General features: G+C 52.0%; 1 protein-coding gene across 1 annotated transcript in view; it reads right to left on the reverse strand.

Annotated features, from left to right (window-relative positions):
- Positions 1-19,807, reverse strand: part of TG (thyroglobulin) — a 200,039-nt gene that overhangs the window by 107,157 nt on the left and 73,075 nt on the right. The window contains exons 34-35 of the mRNA XM_037166661.2: positions 19,051-19,194; positions 16,350-16,412 (exon numbers count right to left, since the gene is read on the reverse strand). Of these exons, the coding sequence (XP_037022556.2) occupies positions 16,350-16,412; positions 19,051-19,194 (207 nt within the window). The remainder of the gene's footprint in view (positions 1-16,349; positions 16,413-19,050; positions 19,195-19,807) is intronic.

Here is a 19,807-nt window from a genome sequence, read left to right on the forward strand (position 1 = left end):
CAGCCAGAGCACACCCTCTCGGCCCCTGCCCCAGGCCCTGCCCCAGGCCCTGCCCCAGGCCCTGCCCCAGGCCCTGCATGGTGGTGCTAAGGAATCTTGGCAACAACCTAAGTATGAAACACACCTTGGAGAACATGCCCTTAGAGGTAAAAAGCCTTGCGGGCTCATTAGCAGAGAGGTGATGCTGACCCTGAGGGGCACAGAGAGTGCCACACAGCCCCTTCCCTCGATGACAGGACACACTGGCAAGGGTGCTACCACCTAGTGAGTAGGCACCAGTGCTTGATCGTTCCGGACGATCTGATCCCACCTCACAGTGCCCCGCCGAGATGAACAACGGCAGCCCCACGCTGCAGAGAAGAGCCCGCGGAAGGCCAAGACCGTGGGGGCAGAGTCGGCACTTGTACCGGGGCCGCCCCATGGCTTTGGCCCCACAGAGCAGCTGCGAGTGGGCGGGGCGGAGGGGAGGGCAGGGCTGGGGGCGGCGGAGAAGCGGGCAGCATGTGGGGGACGGCCGGGCCCCTCCCGGGCTCTGGGCGGTAAGGGCTACAGCCTCAGCACAGGCAGGCCTCGGGGGGTATGGAGGTTCTTTGTTCCCTTCCAGAAAGCGTTGCACTCCCTATTAATACAGACTGTGTTTCTTTCTTTAAGTCACTAGATGAGCACACATCTGGAAATTTCCACCAATATATGGAAAACTATGTTAATTTCATTTTTTTCTTTCGCCCTCCCTCCCTCCCTTCCTGCCTTCCTTTCCAGACATCAGTTAAAGGAGAAATGTTTGATTTGGGTTTCAAGGCTTACTTAAGAGTAATTGCAACCATTAAAAATAGCTTTAAAAAAACCCTAGGAAACCACATAACTGCAGGCATGTGTGAACAGAGTAGGGACAAGTCTGTCGCTTGCTGTCTGGGTAACCAGCGGTAAGTCCCTGCTCTGGCCCTCATTCTCTCACTTGAGAAATGGGGAGGACGTGCTTTTCAATGTTTCTGAATCAGATCAAAGTGCAGAAATGTCAAACCAGTAGCAAATGCCAACCTTCTTTCCAACACTCAGATAATTCCAGACCCATTTTCTTAATGAAAAAAATAAGTGAAAGTGGGGTTTTCCTAACGATCACCAAGACTCAAGGTGACAAGGAGTGTGAGCTGCAAGGCTTCCAAGGACACAGGATTCTTCCTGTTCTCGGTGCAGGCAGAACCAGGCACAGCCCCCCTGGGAGCTGAACTCGGGAAAAGCCTGAGGCAACAGCAGAGCGACTTCCACACCCCTGCTGGCTGGCTGCGGTGAGATAGCAAAGTCTCGATGCCCTTCAGGAAGGAAGAGCGTCTTGGGCCCCCTGCACACTGCCCTGATCTCGAGCCTAAGCAGAAAGGAGCAGACTCACTGATGCGCCGAAGCGCCCAGAGCTGAAGGCCCCCCGAGCTCACTGGGGGAGGCTCCCGCACCGCGGCCACTGCGGGGCAGGGCCCACCCTCAGACATCCTGACTGCTCATCACACACGTCTTTCAAGTGCGAACCACGTCACGCTGGGCTATTTTTACCCTGCCAGCACTCAAATAAAAACCAGATGTTCCTTTGATAACAAAAGGAAGAAGAAGAAAAAAAGACACTTGTTGTCATGTGTTCATTTGAAAGATGATGAGCGAGGGCTAGACCTGCCTGCTGATTTAGCGTTTCTCCAGAGAAGAGGCCCCAGCCCCGCTGCGCCTCTCCACGTTTACAACATGAGAAAAATACCTGGACGTGTGTGCACTTCTGTTCAGCCTCCAAATTCCCACTTTCCCACTCCCCGGGGAGCCTGCTTTCATCGTAACTTTGCCTTTCCAGGGCTCAGCCGTGGAATGACGGTGATGATACCGCGGATTGGACTGTGTCTCCCCAAGACCCTGAAGTCCTAACCCCACCCCCATACCTCGGAATGTGATCATGTTCAGAGTCCAGGCCATGACAGAGGTGATTCAGTTAAAAGAGGTCATTAGAATGGCCCTTCACCCAGAATGACTGTTGTTCTCATAAAAAGGGGACATTTGGGTAGAGTCATGCACACAGGAAAGATGATATGACACAGGAAAGACACGGTTTGAAGACAGTCATCCACACACAGTGGAGAGAGTGCCAGAATAGATCCTTCCCTTGCAGCCCAAAGAAGGAGCCAGCCCTGCCAACACCATGACCATGGACCTGAAGCCTCTGGGAGGCTAAGGATAAGTGAGAGGATAAGTTTCTGTTGTTTGAGCCCCTTGTGCATGGTGCGTTGCCATGGCGGCCCGGGCAGACGAACGCAGCCAGCAACTACATAGTAGGAATGAACATCCCTTCCCTGACACCCAGAGAGCCTGCAGTGCCCCACGGCTGCACCCTGGCACGAAAATGCTAATCCTAGCAATAATTCTGATCGTGTGGCCTAGTTTACATTACAGTGCCTAGTTGTTACTAAGCAGTTCCTATTTTCCAGACACACTGCAATGGGCAACATGTGTTGTTTAATCCCTCCACACACGGCCAGGTCCATGGCTGCTCTGGTCACCCTGCTGGATGAGGTGGCATTGCACATGGTCAGGAGGGACCACTTTGGGGGCACCAGGTCCAGCCTAACCCCAGCCCCATCAGCTCTGACTTTGGGTAAGTTACGTTCTAGGTCTCAATGGCTATTCTGTTTTAATCTGTAAACTAGAATAGTCATGTCCCCTGGGTCACAGGACAGGTCTTCCTGTACGTTAAGGGGCACAGTTTGCCAGTGACTGTCTAGCCTTCCTGCAAGAGGGCCTGGAGGAGCTGGGGCTGCCGCCCCGCCTGGCTGTCCCCGTGCAGGCGCTGTCACTCTCGGTGTGCACATGGTGTGGAGAAGCCAGCACTCCAGACACAGGGTGAGGGCTGAACAGAACAATGCCTACAAACTTCTTGGGGCAGAAGAGGTGACCAATAATATTTAGAAAAACCTGGCCCCTGTGTGTCAGCCTCCAAAGCCAGAGCTCCTCCTCTCTGCCGGGCAGCTGAATGCCCGAGGGCATTTACACCATCGCTTGTCCAACAGGGTGTTTCCAACCCAAGTGCGAACATCAATTGTGCTGATAGGACTGCTGCTTCCCCTTCCACTTGCTGGTCAAGACTGTCACACAGTGGGGCACAGCTCTGGTCCTGTGGCCAGAAAAGCCAAAAAGACCCACTCGGATGACTCAGGCACTTGGGAGGAAGGACAGAGAAGACAGCACATCTTCAGGCTGGGACACGCATCTGCGAGATTTCTCCTTTGAAAGCCAGACAGTAACTATTTTAGGCTCCTCCAGCCACGTTTCCGCTCCATCCCAGATTAGTCTACATTTTCCTACAACGCTTTAAAAGTGTCTGAGGCCCATCCTCAGCTCAGGGGTCAAAAGCAGGCTGCAGGCTGTGGTGTGTGGACCCCTGGTCGAGAGGCAGAAGCTGAGAAAGGGGCGGTTGTTAGCCCCCCAGGGGACGGGAGCCAAAACCCCCACAGGCAACCCAACAGGGAGCGTGTGAGCCTCTTCCAAGAATGAGGAGGAGCCTGGAAGATGCCATCTGGAAGGTGGAATACTGTCATTTTATATGTTGACAGTTGTCCTTCCTAACTTGGCATGTTCAAGTCCTTCTACAAAATGGCGATGCTCAGTTTGTTCTGGGTTTTAAAATTAGTCTGGTTTGGCAGAATGAAAAGCTGGCAGCCGGGAGCTGTCCACTAGCCCAAAAGAAGAATGTGAGTCCAGCCTGTGGCCTCTCATCCACGTGGCCTCTGTCGCTCCTGTCCTGTCTCCTCTGCTCCTGCCTCTGTGAAATCACCCCGCCGCCGTCACAGCTAAGCCCTGAACTTGTCTCATCCTTTCCCCACTCCTTTGTCCCAGAAACAAGGGTCCTTCCCATGACCACGGTCCGCAGTGTCCCCCGCCCTCATTGTAGGTGACAGCCGTCTGGCTGTGGAACCTTCTAATCCTAGTTCTCCTCACCTGTGGGTACCTGGTCATTCTCCCTCATTCTTCAAGTTCTTTGCCAGCCAGCTCATAATCTTCATCTCTATCCCCATTCCTACTAAAATCTTGGGTGACATGACCATCTCTGGGGATAGGAGATGGCCTAGTCCACACTCTGGCCTCAGTTTCCTGACCTCTTCAATCCCTGAGATTTTTACTTCCACCCCCTGCAGCCAAGCACCCCCAAGACCACACCCCGAATCCACCACAGCCCTGACCCCATCACCCTTTCGGTCTTGGTTTCTCTAAGCTCCGCTTTTGTCCCATCTCGCGATCCTCTTTGCTTTGTGGCCTTTTCACACGTTTATCCCACAAAACCCAGCTTTTCAATTTCACTGTGATTTCTGCTCTCTCAGCGCCTCCGGGTGACCCACTGAGACTGACTTCTCATAAACAAGGCCTCCCACTGGCCCACCATTCCAGCTTCCCTGTATCAGCGCCTCCGCTCCCTTCCGTCCCAGTTGGATTAATCCAACAGGCCTGCTTTCTCTGCAGCTTGTCTTGGCCGCTGAGCCCGACTACAGACATGCCTACAGACCGACAGATGGTGCTTTCACAGCCTGGATCCTCAGCCTCACCCAAACTCCCCACACCGCCTGACGGCTCCACCATCTCTCTCTCTTCCACTCCGCAACACAACTCCCAACGCTGCCACCCTCTTGCAGGCGCAAACGTCATTGCACCCTGCGCTCTCAGCCTGCGCCTCTGGGGGAAAAGAGGGACGTCAGCAGCATCTGCTTCCACTCCCTGTGCCCTCCCCACTCTGCAGTCCAGCCCATCGTCCACTCTGTTTCTCCTAAACCGGAAGGGCCGCTGTTAGGAGCCAACCCCCTATCTGTGCTCCCGAGTGTGTTCTTCCTCACCCTCAGGGGCACCCGTCTATCGGTTGCTCCCCTCCCCTGCCCCTCCCATAGCTGCACTCTGTTCCTGGGCACAGACATGTCACTCTGCTTTAAAACACACTCACATTTCTCCATCACCAAAGTAGCATCTTACTCTAACACACGAATTTTTAACATGGGATCTGGGTCTCAGGAGGCCTATTTCCCTGAAAATATAGGCACAAATTTGGTATGTACACGGGAGCATAGTGTTTTCAATACAGTGTCATGGGTGGCCCATGACCTACAAATGGAAGGTCACCAACTGACAGGCCACAATTTTTTTAAAATGTCAATCCTGTGTTTTTCCCTCAGAGCTAAGATTCTTGGGGAAAGTCTGTAGTTTCCACGTTCTCCAACGCGGCATTTGCATCTGGGTGCTCCCCTCATCACTCCACTCCATCTGCAAAGCAGTGTGTACGACCGCATCAGGAATGTTTGTGGTTCCCGTCTTCCTTGAAATTACTGACCACAGCTCCCTACCCTGGTTTCCATGACTACACATGCCCATCTTTCTAGCTATTCTTCTGGCTTCTGTTCTTCCCGTAAATACTGTTGTTTCTCAGAGATCTGTCCTTGACCTTCACTATCTACATCTGACATACCCCCATGCATGATCTCACGATCCCCGTGACTTCGAATACTCCTGACGTGCTAACAATTATTAAACATATCTGCAGCCGGACCATTTGCCCAAGATTCATGCGGAAATATTCAGTGCTTACGAGACACCTCTAAGCAAATGTCCCCCAACTCAACATGTGGAGAGCTGAACACTCCCTCTTACCTCCATCCTCACCAACACTCTTCACCTGGTTCCCTCCTTAGGTCCTGTATCTTGGGAATTGGCCCAAGGAAACCACTCCCCACAGGACTGCCCAACCTGAAACGTCAAACACTGTCCCTGACTGGTATTCAAATAGACTGACTGTCCATCAGACAGGGCATCACAGGAGGAAAGCCGGAGTAAGTATTCCTGCAAGTCCAAATTTCTCATTCTACCATTACCGTCAGAAGGCTCCTGGGACAGGCACATCTTATCCGAATTCCCAACAGACATGGCCTCCCGGGTCCCTCACAGTGTGACGGCTGCCTCCCTTGCCTGCTTCTCCAGCCTCACTGTCGTCAGCCCACCTCCCACCGCCCCACACTGGCATCTGGTGGTCTGACTTTGCTCACTGTTCCCTTTCTGTTGGCATCCACTTACAAAGTCAAGTCAGTTTACTCACACAGTGAACTCATGTCACCCTTCAAAACCCAACTCAGACGTCACTGCCTACAGAGATCCATCGAACCCTCCTTCCTCCACCCCCCAAGGTTTTCTTCAGCTCAAAGCATCTTATCAATATGTCTGTTGTTCCACTAATACGCTGCATTGCAACTTACTTGTATTTTTATCTCTCTGATGAAATATAAGCTCCTTGAGATCAAAGAATTCGCCTCAGTGTTTGTTAATTCTCCAAGACCTCTCATAACAGCATATAAAAAAATGTTAATAAGATTGGTAATATAGTTGTAGCTAACATTTATTAAGTGTTTTATGTGTTAAATAGGAATAATATCACTATTTTGCATGAACAGCCCAGCTCAATGGTATGTATTAAATGAATTAATTATCATATTTTGGACCATAAGACGCACCTAGGTTTTAGAGGAGGGAAATAGAAAAAAAAATTTTGAAGCAAAAAAATGTGGTAAAATATTTAATAACATAATATTTCACCAGTGTAAATGTAACCAGAACTCAACAACAATATTAACAACCATTATTCCTCCCAAATTTAGGGAAAAAGAGCGTCTTAGAGTCTGAAAAATATGCTAATAAGTTAATTAATAAAAGAGAAATGAAATACTAATTTTTTTATCTCAACAAAGATTAACACTAGAATTATTCCCATACCACCAGACTTCAGTAATAATTACTGAATAAACCAATTAGCAAACCAATGGGCAACTGTGGCACATTCCAGCTTATGAAACACCCTCATGCACACTGTGATATTTAATAACCACATCAGTTTGTGCATTAATCATATTGTTATTACTAGTTTGCAGGGGGCTGACCTGCAGCTCGGAGCTGGTGTGTGACATGGCCCAAGTCACGACTCTCAGCTGGCAAACCCAGGGCTTGACCGGAGCGCCACTTCCCGATCCCCACTCCGCCACAACTGCCTATTTCTCCTCGTGACTCAATGGCAGTCCCCTCAATTGTTCCCCTTTAGTGGCATATACATCACAAGCAGAAGTTTCCAAAGGCATCTGAAATGGTCCAGGATCTGTTGAGGTTATGAGCTTGTGGTCTAGTGAGTAAGCATCTGTTACACTGCTAACCTCAAAGACGCTTCTAGAGAAATGTCTAAGTTCCCAAAAACTGTACCCGCAGAAGTGGACCTGGGGCTATGGTCAGTCCCTCTCTGTCCTCAAGACAAATTACTAGGCTCATCATGAGCAAAAGTCCTGGTGGACATTCAAAGGCGTGGATTAAACCGGATTTCTCTCTAGGAAGTTCGACTTGCATCGAGTGGACACCACTCAAATCCCCCTGCAAACGAAGGCCATCTGGGAGACGGTATGACAGGTGGGTCTCCTGAGAATGCCTGATCTCCTCTTTCTTGGGGTGGTTGTGTGTGATCCTGGGTACCTGAGCAAAGCTGCAGAAATTCAGGGGTGCAAGTACACACAGAGAACCAACAAGAGCTCAGAGAAGTAACTCCAATCACAGAGTCCCCCCTAGAAACACTGAACAAGAACATTCCACAGAGGCCCTCCTGACCTCCCAGTGGGCTGCAGATAGCCCCCCAAGGTCACAGAGCTGGGTCAGACCCCCGAGAGTGCACCCCTGCTCTCTGCCTCTGCAGTTGCTGTGATTCATCAACATGCTGTGTGTTAGGTATCAGCCTAAGCGCTTTCCCTGCAAGACGTCAGCCAAATCTCACAGCAACTTGCGGATGTAGGTGATGTTATGAAGCCCACCTCAAGGACACTCGGGCTCAAAGCAGTGAAGTGACTTGCCCTGGGTCCAATGACATGGCCTGGAGTAGAACTAGAACTGGAACTGAAACCCAGATTCGCCCAGGGCCGGTCTCTGCCTCACCGCTTCTGCAAGTATCTGCCACGCACCTTCTGTTTGCTACAGCTGAGTTAGCAGAGAAAAACAGAAGGACAAAACCACCTTCGAGCATAACTGAGCCAATCATTGGAGATATAAAATAGGAAGTATAGAGGGGAACACAGAGGCCATTTAAGCCACCCCCTCACAGTGAGGAAATCTCCAACACGCTTGAACCCTCCAGAAGTGGGGGGCTCATCACCTCAGTTGCCATCACAGCAGAAAAACCAATGCCTTGTCCTTCCTCCATCTGAGCCCGGGCCCCCTCACCTCCCCTCCACTGGCCCTCCCAGGGCGCCATGTGCTCCATCCACACTGAAGCCTTTCCTTGGTCTTTCCCGAGCTGGGCCCCTCCCACCTCTTACAGCAGGGAAGGTGACTGTTTCCTTGATAAACCAGGTTGCTTTCCCTGACCAAGGAGGTCAGGGAATTCAGCAGAGACCAACAAATGGGGACTGTCCAAAGGGTCATTAAAAAGCAACTCTGAGCGGCACTAGCCATTTGTAACACAGGATTACCATTTTTAATCAACTGTTAAAATTACCATAAGCCATAAAAATAAAGGAAACCCACTGATGTTGGTGGACTGCACTCAGGGATGGTTTGATTCCTAGTCGGTACATAGAATGATTTGAAAGGCCCTAGGAAGGGCAACCTATCTAAAATATACCCCCCACATGCTTGTCAAACGGTTTGAATTTTCACTCTTAGAAATGAACTCTTTCTGGTTTGCCTCCCTGTTAAAATATGAACACTTTCGGGGGAAATGTCCTGTTAAAAAAAGAAAAGGTAGACCCTACATTGGCATATTTTGTTCTGGACTTTTTCTCCCTTAAATGTGAGTACACCCCTGATGGACCAACCAGGTATAAAACCACGCTGTCTGGGGAGGGGGTTATTGAGGGAAGTCCTGCGTTCTCGCCGTCCCCTGGGACCTAACAAGGGTGTGAGACGCAGCCACGCGGCGAACGTCAGTGCACTGCCTCCGGGCACACTACCTGCTCTCACACAGGCGGTGTGCCGCCTCGGAAAGGCCGCCTGGCACAGGGAGCCCTGAGCCCTGGCAGGGCTCGACCTGACCGAGCTACTCCAACACGGCCGACCACCACCGGGCATTGTGGGTAGCGATTTTTACACGTGACATCTTTTTCAAGCTTAATGAACAACATCTTTGAAGACGACATCGTCACCTCCACATTACAGGTGAGGCAACTGAGACTCAGAAAGATCCTGGAAACTGGTCACGGTTACACACCTAGGGCCTCCCACAGCCCGTGTGGTTTCCGGAACTCCACCGTCGGCAGTCATTTCATTCCTTTACAGATTCCTTCTTCCAACAAATGTTAACGAAACATTAGACTACTGAAAGACTATTAGCTTTAAACACTAACCTAGAGTAAAGTAAATATACGTGTTTTTTAAAAACAATATAAATATAATACTGAGCACCTACTGCATATTAGACATTTTGCTAAGTGTTAAGATTAAACTGTGAATCGTAAAACTTGTGCCCTGGGGAATGTAGAGTCTAACAGACAAGCAAGTGAGAGAAATTCATTCATTCAGTATTTCCTTGGTACTGACTGGTACCAGTCACGCTTCCAGGAACTAAACCACAGCAGTGAGCCAGACAGAAAAAGTCCCTGCCCTGTGCAGCTTGCCTTTCACAGGAGGGGCAAACACATGAGAAGTAATCAAGGAAGAACATTTTGTAGCAATAAACTGTGTGGAGACAATGACGCTGGTGAAGAAGTAGAGAGTGTGATAGGGTGGGTGGAGGTCCCTTTGAGGAGGGGACATCAGAGCAGAGGAGCAAGAGGCGCAGTGGAGGAGCAAACCCTGGAGAGAGACGTTAGGACGAAGCTCCGCGGGGCTGGGCTTTCTGCCTGCTCTGCACGCTGCCACAGCCCCGTGTGCCTGGCACGGAGTCAGCGCACACTGAGCACTCACTGAATGAATGGGGGAACGACAGCTGTGGCGGAGCGACCGTAACTCCTTCCCAGAACCAGCGCCTCCGCAGCTGGCCGGAGGCTGCCTCCTGCATCTGTGGGGAGAGCGAAGAATTCCACGCTGGGGCCAGGTTCCTCCCATTTCCTGTCCTCCTTGGATCTGCCACCGCTGTGATCCCAGTGTGCCAGCTGTGTCCCTCTCCTTCTCTGCCCCTGGGTCTCCGAGAAGCAGGGACGAGGTCCAGGGAAGCCGCCACATGCAATGCTGTGCTCACACCACACTCGGCCGCCCAGGCAGCGTGGCAGACAGGCCTCCAGGCCGCACCCCTGGCCTGGGAGTGGAGTTTGCTACACACCAAATGTTGCTGCTGCCACCTAGATGGCCCCCTCAGCGCTCCTGAGAAAAGGCAGGAGCGGTGTGTACTGCCAGCCCTGCCTCACTGGCCCCTGGGATGGAGGCTTGTCCCCAGACAGCTGAAGTACCAGTGGGGCACCCCGTGAGCTCCCTCAAGTGAGTGAGTGTGTGTGTGTGTGTGTGTTCACATAGCTATGCACACATTTGGAAATGAAACTGAACTTTCACACAAACATCAGACAATTTCGGAGTCAGTGCCCACTCACCTGAACCTCGCAGCTGTGGACAGAGGAGTAACAACTAGCTTTGGGGCAGTCCAGCGGCCACGACGGGAGGGGTGCAGGGGACAGCCTGTACAGTTCTGGTACCACCCACTCCACCCCCTGAGGTCCCCCGATGAGACCACTGAAGTACAACGTCCCTGGGACGAGTGCTGCAATGCCCCTTCACATCCCTCCCCCCTTCAAATTTGGAGCACACTGAGAGCACTGACTGGCAAGGCCCTCAGGACACAGGAATGTTTCAAATATGCAGTTTTGTGGCTATGCCATTACCTGTGACTTGGCAAAGGCACCTTCTCTGGAAAAGCATGGGTTTGGACTTGAACTTAGTGCTGGCTTTTCTTAAGCACTCACCCATTACCCCATCTGCACTGAGCACTGTGTTTTATTTATTTCCCGACACAGGCCTACCAGACTGACAGTTCCGGTGTTTTACCATCATCCTCATTCCCCAGAAGCAAGTGGAGGCATATTACCAGGCTGGGAATCTGGCCCCAGGGCACTCAGTGGCTCAGGGATGGAGCTGGCTTGGAAGCTGGGCAGACTGCCTTCCAAGCCCATGGCTGCCCCAGGAGGTCCCCCGCTTCCCTCAGTTAGACGGTGTGCACGCTCCCTGCCAGCCCTGGCACTTCTTAGGATCACACGACTCTGTCTCCAGCTTAATGGAAAACATTTGCTGGAAAGATCAATTGAATTCCATCAGCCTACGAGCACAGCTGAAAGTAAAGGATGGGGGCAGAGCAGACAAAGAGAATGGACTACCATCGTGGCCCCAAAGACCATTATTGCAGCCACCTCCGAATTCGGGCTCCAGGACAAGGTTAGGGGTGACGCTGGACAGCTAAACAGGCCGGACTTTATTTAATGGCATCTTCCTTGGCACCCTGGCACACCCTCTCTGCTACAGCCTCACTCACGGCTCTCTCTGCTGGCAGCAACCTGTGCTGCACCCACTCCTCCAAAGGCACTTAGTCAAGGTCAAGGGCTGGAGCATGTCCAGAGCTAAAGGGTCTTTTAAGGTTCCATAGGCAAGATAAACTTAACACAACAAATTTCTAAATACTCGCATCCTGTGTTTTCCTCTGGCTCGCAACCCAATTGCTCAATTTGCTTTAGCGGCACCTATGAGCAATGCGCTCCTGAAATAGTGCGTGAGAAGTAAAATGCGAAGTGTTCTGGGAATAGAACCGAGGAAGATCCACCTTCGGGTGTGCAGTTGGCCTGCAGGCAGGCTCCGGTGCTTGAGGCTGCAGCCCGAGCTAATCTGGGGCACCCTGTCCAGATCAGTGCTGGGGGTCTTTCAAACAGCAGTGGACATTTTTCTCTTAAGAAAAAAAAAAACATCTTTACCATTTGGCTTGTTTAAAAGAGAAAATGGACAATTTTCTCCCCAAAGAATAATCTGATATTCTCTAACCCAGATGACACAACTGACCTCATTTTCTCAAAATCTACCTTGTCCATCCCCTCGGGCATCATCCCCTTCAAAGCCCGAATGAAGAGCATTGGAGCAGCTTTAAAGCTCATTGTGTCCTCACCTCAAGCCCTTAGAGGACGTGCAGTACCCAACGCAGTCTGCCGCTGGGCCTCCCACCCGGCCCGCCCCCTCCTGCCCTGCAATCCTGAACTCGTACGCGTATTCCCTGCGTAGGTGTGCTGTGCTGATGCGTGTCCCTGGGATTCTGTTCACGCCGCCTTCTGCCCAGGACGCCTCCCTGTCCCCTCCTGGCCACCTGACAAATGCACGCTCACCTTAATGTCCTAGCTCAGGCACGATGTGCCCATTATGCAGTCCCGCCTGGCGGTGGCAAATTTGAGGGAGTCTTCCCCTCCTGGTACAGCCTGAAGGTGGGTTCGCTGTGGTGGAAGTGGTCCAGCTCCCTAAGTTCTACCATCCCGTGCCTTTCTCCGGACTAGAACGTGGACTCCCAAGACCTCCAGCCCCCAGCAAAGCATCTCCCCTGGAAATGAGTGAGAGTCCCCAAGCCATTATCCGAAAGTGCCTGGCATGCGCATATTCACTGCCCCAAACTCAGTGGAATTGAAAATGATTTGTTTTGCTCTAATGCCTTCTTTCCATACTGACCGGCCCTGGAGCTGCTGCCACTTCCTGGCTCCCCCGCCCACCCCAACAGGTCTTGCCAAGGCCAAGGAAGTTCCCTGGGGCAACACCAATGAAGTGCTTGGGATGGTTTTGAGCACATGGTTGTACCCAGGCCTGTGAGAGCTCAGAAGTCCCCCTCCTCTTCACACCACCCCCATCGACCAATCAGAGCATCAGCACCCCCTCTCACACCAGACTCTGAAGGGGCGGCCTATTCACACACTCCTCCAAGACTCAAGGCCAAGAGATTAGGTCTCCAGACAAGGGCGGGGACTCAAATGTCCACTTCTCTCACTCTATCCAGCAGTTCAAACCGAACAGTCTTATCTAACTCAGAGGGGCCAGAAACACGTGGGTTCAAATCCCAGCTGGGTCACTGAACTTCGCAGAGCCTCAGTCTCTGTACTTGAAACACAGACCTTGCCACCACCAAACTTTCTTTTGAGCATTAAATGATTTGTGAAATGTTTGGTATTTAATACATATTCCCTTTTATCCCTGAATAGAAACTGCATGAAAATGAGCAGTGTACGCACGCAGAGCGAACACACACACACACACACGCACATGCATGTGCGTAACCCATGTCAGAATCCCACGGACATGCCCATGTCCTGGAGACAGAGCTGCACCCTCCCTCCCGTTTCCATCAAAGGCACGTGCTCCGACTCTGAATTCCAGTTCGGGAACTCGAAGCACAGATGGAACGTTGGCTCCGATGTCTCCCCTGCTTGCAAATCACACTTGTCAAAGGCTCATTTAAAAATACTGTGACAGCTCGTTGTGCCTTGGAAACATCTACTCAGATGCGTGGTGTCTGTGTGTGTGTGAAGGGGGGTGGGCTGTGCTCCACCTTTGTTTTTTTTTGTAGGTAATTCACATCTCAGCCACACAAACATTTAGCGAAAAGAACAGGGTGAAGGCACATAAAATCTCTCCAAATACTCACATGTTGGTTGATTTATGTGTCTAACAGTATATGCTGCTGACATTTAGCTGTCAAAGTCCTCTTTACCTGTGATTTTAATCAATAGCATTTTCAGTGATAGTACTTAAGGATTACCAGGGTAGGAAAAAGCAACTATTTGAGACTAATTTTAGCGACATAAATCTAGACTCTTAAAATAGAAAGTTCTCAAAGACAATCCTCTCGCTTTGGAGAACGTGCCCTCAGGAAGTAAGCTGGACATGCGCAGAAGCGTATGCACCGAGGTGTTCAATGTGGTATTTTCCTAACGGTGAAGAATCCTAAACAATCAAACGTCCGAAAACAGACGAATGAGTCTGCGAACTGCAGCGTGTCTACCTGGTGGGATAATGTGACAACTGTCGCTGACCACCCTGCACCGTCCTCACCTGCTCCTTCATCGCCAGACTGGGAGCACCATGACCGGAGGAACAGATGAATGAATGGCTGAGGATACACGGGCACGCGTGACTGAGAGAGACACACCCAGTGGGCACAAGGAGGTTTACAGCTGGAGCACGCAGACCGCAGCTTGTTGATGCATTGTTATGTGTTAACGACTGTATCATGTTCCACACGAACAGCTGTGAACCTACTTTTGCCCCGCCCTGGGTACAGTTTGGAAATGTACAAAAATGCAATATTAGGTAAAAACAAAGAAAAGCCTGCCTGACTGGAGTGGCTTCCTCCTAACTCTGTGGTTTTTCCTTCTACATCTCTGCATTGTTTCAACTTTCTCTAAGTAATACTTGTTAAATGAGGACAGTCTTGAGGTTTGCATCAGGAGTGAATGTTTCCCACAGTGCTGAGGGCAACATAAAGTTTTCGCGAAAGGTTGAAGAGGTTTTTTTAATAGGAAATTACTGCTTTTAATTAAACATGGCACATCTCTCTTCTCTCCCCCCACACACCCCTACAAAATGGAGTAATAACTAGGAAGTCTAAACCCACAAAGATAACAGAAGAGGACAGCGGAAATGAGCGAACAACAGCTGGGGGATTTTACAAACATGGAGATGAAGAAAAGGAGAGTAAGGTGTGCTGAGGGGCCCAGCATCGTGGGATAACTCACACACCGGGTGCCCACTGAGCAGGGTGAGGACATGACCCGTGTCCTCCAGGGGCGGCCTAGGCAGCCCAGAGGCAGGAGGCCCCCTGCAAGGCATGGGTGAAGCCTGGGGCTGCAGCGGGGCGGCTCAGCTCAGACCCCATTTTTGTGGTTGGTAAGAGCAGGCGCTCGCCATTACCCTGCGGGGCTCCCCAGTGACCCAAATGGACCTGCTCATCACAGTTCAGTGCACTGTCTCAGCCCCAGGACTCAGTACTCCTAGGTTGGGAGAGTGAAGGAGGAAGATTAGAAAAAGCTGACAAAAGACAGCCCTGAGCCGTCATCGAGCGAGGCAGGAACTCAATCGTCACTTCCAAAACTGACAAGTCAAGGAACAGCAAGGGTCATGTATTAGCTAGAAGCATGGAGGCCAGAATGAGAAAAAACAGCTGAAGGAGTCGAAGGTGGTAGCCTGGAGGGAGGGGGAGGTGCGACAGGGAACGAGTTGACTAAAAAAAAACCATCAACCTTTGGGGACTATGTGATGATTTCAAATGTTTGCATACCATCTTGATAAAACTCAAACTCGACCGTGGGCTTGTCTGGCCTGGACAAGTGTCACGTGTTTGGCTCTGAGTTCCCTCCTCTCTCTCCACGCCCCACCTCTGCCATCGCCACGCGGCAATAGGGTGGCCCACTCACAGACCGGGACCCAGGGACCTAACCCCGCACAGGCCGTGTAGCCTGAAAGCCTTAGGCAGAGCCCTGAGGTGCTCAGGCACAGACATTCTGGATGGCGTGTGCAGAAAACACACGCACACGTGATCTCCCAAGTTGGCGTGTTCACTGAGAGGAGGAAAGAGAGAACTGAGCACGTGGACTGAGGACATTCAAACTTTCAGCCACAGCCTTGACCATAAATGACTGCCTCCCACAGAAGCTATATTCTGTCACTTCAGCCAGGATGGTAATGACAGATGTCTAGAGTCCCTCAGACATCATGTCACGGGGCAGGAATTAGTGTTGCTTGGGCTCTTGGAGCCTCTCATTTCCTGACTATGGGAAGGCAGTGAAGGGACGTGCGGTGAGGCCCACCCCAGCCTGCCCACCCCCACCTACCCCATCCAGAGCGGCCACCTCCCCGAACCTCCTGCTGCCTCGTGACCAGACCGGGGCCAGCAGCCTCGGGCTGGGCTGTGCTCCCAGGCTCAGGGCCCGTGCCCTGCCTTAGACGTCACAGTGCCCCCCAGTGTGCCGACAGCCAGCAGTCTGAACTCTCCTGTACTAGTGAAGAGCAGATTCTTTCCCTTCTGACCACGAGTGCCACCGCTGTTGACGCTGCCCCGGGACTGTGCAGGTCTAGACATGCCCTGACAGGGGGAAACGATCCTTAGAACGCAAACTGGGAGGATGGGGCTCAGGACCCACTCTGCTTCCGTCAGCTGCACTGTTTGGCCCAGTCGTGGCATTGCTGTGAGTCTGGTTCCTCACCTGTGACGTGGGCTGGTACCTGCCCGGCGTGTGCATGTGCGTGTGACAGATAGGGGCCGGAATCAATGTGTGAGAGGGTCCCACGAGCTGTAAACTACTGGCCAAAAGGAAGGAATAAGAGGAGAAAGAGGACTGGGCTCTGTCGTCAAAGACAGGAACACGACTAGGACTCACCTTTCTCTGCGGGGGAAGGCAGAACCACAGAAGGGCAAAAACTGGGAGCATCATATGGAGCAACTGCAAAGGACAAAAAGGAGGCCCGTTAGCTCTTCCTTACCCTCGGGGTCCCTGAGCTCTGAGGAGCAATTTGGTGAAAGCGAAATTGGGCTTGGAGGGCCGAGATCACGCCCGACTCCCAGCACCAGCCCTGGATCCGTCGGGGTGGGCTCAGGTAAACCCAAGTGGTAATCACAACACCTCAGAGGCTTAAAGCAACAAAGCGGCGCCTTCCCTGCACACCAGGTGCCAACGGGTTGGGGCCTGAGACCTGGCATTTCTAACAAGTTCCCGGGGCATGCTGACTCTGCTGGTCCCAGGACGCGCTTTGAGGACCACTGACTACGGCGTCTGTCGTCAGTGCTCTGTGAGCTCCTCAGGCAACTCTCAGGCCTCCTACCAACCGTCCGCTGGGTGCCACTGCCCCCAGCCAAGCGGCTGGGCCCTGGCACACTGCTGGTTTATTCAAATGTCCGTCTTTCCCGGAAGACAGCAGCCCTCAGAGCAAAGACCCTGAGCACCGGTGCAGTTTGCAGAGAACGACCTGGCCTCTGTCAAGGGCACTGACATGTTCACGCCTTGGTAACTGTGCGTTTGGGAACTTATCTTGCAATTCAAAGTAAGCTTGGTTTGCAGAGGCACATTTAGGCAATGCAGATGAAACGCTGGAGAGGAGATCACACTGCAACACCCCGAGAACAGTTAGCTGGAAAATACCAAGCAGCTCACCTCAGCAGAGAATGGGTCGCCTAGTTCTGCTGCTATTGGTCACTTGCTCCTTCTCACCCACCATCAGAGTTACGTGACAGGTGCCACTCATCCTGTGAGTGGGACCTTCTCATTGCATAGGAGTAGCTGCGCTCTGTGAGGGCTCTCAGCTTCCCTAGGCCCTTGCAGCACTAAAACCGTCAATGCCCCCATCCCTGGGAGGACCGACATTGCCCTAGGGACCCCCCTACGGTGTCATCTCACTGTGCAACCTTGAGCAGTTCGCTCAGCTAATTCACATTAGCAAGTGATCACTAAACTTTCTGCTGCTTTCCAACTCTGCCTTCTGGGACATCAAATTGGCCTAAAACTGGCCACGGTGGGCATATTTACACCATATTAAGCGGCAGCTGCTAGAAAGCAGGCTTCCCTCCACCTTCACTGGCTGCAAAATGTCTGCAACGCTGAGTGTGGTGTCACAGCAGGCGCTGCCTTGCAGGGCTGTTTGGGAACAAAATAAGGGGCTTTCTGCAAAACGCTAGCCTAGGGCCTGTAGCCAACTCTGTGCTTAGCAAATACTTTGCTAGCACATGAATGATGGTGAAGAATGGATTGCACAGAAACTCTACCTACGTGTGGCAGCTTCTGTGAAGGGCACAGACAGACCCAATTAGAAAAGCTTGTCACTTCCTTTCCAGGTTATGTTCCCATATCTAGAATTGCTACAGGGTCTAAGTGCATTTGCTTGGCAGCAGAAGAGAAAAACTGTGAGGTTTCCATTGTATTTTTAGAAGCCACATTGGACTTTGTAAACAGACCAATGACCCTGCCCTGAGTTCAGGCCTCACCCAGCTGCAGAGAGAAAGGGCAGCCCTGGTTTCTGCCAAGAGCAGAGGGTACCCGGGCTGCGGGGCCCACCCCCTCCAGGAAACCCAAATCTCTGGGGCAATGCTTGACCACAGAGCTGCCCTTGTCCCCCTGCCCTCCCACCCTGGATGTATGAATACTTCCTCCCTGGGTCCTGCTGCCAGGAACAGGCAGCAAATGGCCTCACCTGCATTCACAATTGTTCATGTGGGCCCTCAGTTCTGTGCTAAGACTCATGGGACTTGGTGTTCACTGTGGACAGCAAAGTCAGAGAGCACACTCCCACAGGCCCTGCAAGCCCCCTCTGGGTGTGCCCTGGGACAGGCATGTGCCTCTCTCCACCCCCCGGAGTCCACCTCGGCCTCTGCCTCTGTCCCGTAAACATAGCTCTGGCAGGAAGGCCACTGATGCACTGGCCGTGGGAAGCTGCCTGAGTGCTGTGATATTTCTGAACAAATGGACTGTCTGAAGCTTCTTTTGACCCAGTTCATCCCTGAGCAATATAAGGGTGGAAAATGATACGTTCCGCATTAGGTGGGACGAGGAGATGGGAGGCGATGTGGGAGGAAAGACGTGTTACATTCTAATGGACAAGTAAACCAAGGGAACCCAGCAGGGTGAGCATCTGTCGGCTCCCCGGCCCGGTGACAGCACCTTAAGGACACTGTGAGAGAGAGACCCCCTCCCCACCAGTGCCTACATCCTCACTGGACTGTCAATCAAGCTGCCCTGCCCTTGTGGGCGGGCTCTCAGCCATGGACCAGCTCTCCCCCTTGAATTTAAAGCTTGGACGCAACCACCCAGACCTTCTGGAGGAGGACAGCTGTGACAGTGACACGAGGTGACAGTGACGCATGAGGATGTTGCCCACTCCTTCCTGCTCAGCCCATCCATGCGCTGAGCCTTTGTCGGTCATCTTTCCTCTGAGTTTATGACTTCCCATAAATTTCTTTTCTGCTTCTGTTCTTTGCACCCAGTGAATTCCAAATAATCTCCTTCCAGGCCCCAGGACATCATTCAAATACACGTCTGGAAACCAGTCAACTAAAGATGTCCACAGAGCGGCCCTGGGAAAGCTACTTACCAGGCTTCTGGTACCATCCGAAGGGATAGGTGCGGACCTCGGTGTCGGGAGGGCCGCAGTCCCAGATGCGCCAGGTGCCTCCGTTTTCCTCACTGCAGGTCTGCAGTCCCAAGCTGTTCAGAGTTAGGCAGGTCACCTCTCCACCTGCAGCAAACAATAACCAAGACCAGGAAAGGGATCAGGACAGAGATTCTAACTGAAAGAGGGAAATTCTGCAAACTGTTCATTAGCAGGCATTGGGGGTTCACAACTAGTTGTATTCTAGGCATGACCTTAGCCACGGAGGAAAACCCTGGCGCCTTGATGATCCCTGGCCTGACAGCACAGGAATGAAGGTGACTAAGACTTAGGGAACACCACAGAGAGCCTGGGGCTGTGCGAGGGCTGTCCCATCGACCCCTGATGCTCACATGGCCCTGCAGGCAGGTCGCATTTTCATCCCTACTTACAGTGCAGGAGACTGAGGGTCAGAGATTCAGTGACCTTTCTGGGATCACACCACTAGCACGCTTTAAATACAGATCATGGAATGGACGAGAAGGCAGCCAGGTGGAGTGTGAAAGGCAGGCAGTTCGGATCGGGTAACAGGGTTTGGAGAGCTGACCGGGTACTGGACCAGCAGCCGTGTTCCAGGCATCACATGTATGAACCAGCTCCCTCTCCAAGCCCCCGCTTCCCACCTGCGAGTGAGGATTGCTCCTCCCCACCCACCACACACAGGTGCTGAGGACTAGATCAGATCACAGGCGCGAATGCG

This window comes from Artibeus jamaicensis, unplaced genomic scaffold, assembly GCF_021234435.1.
Source record: "Artibeus jamaicensis isolate MK-2021 breed Jamaican fruit bat unplaced genomic scaffold, CSHL_Jam_final scaffold_916, whole genome shotgun sequence".
NCBI lineage: Eukaryota > Metazoa > Chordata > Mammalia > Chiroptera > Phyllostomidae > Artibeus > Artibeus jamaicensis.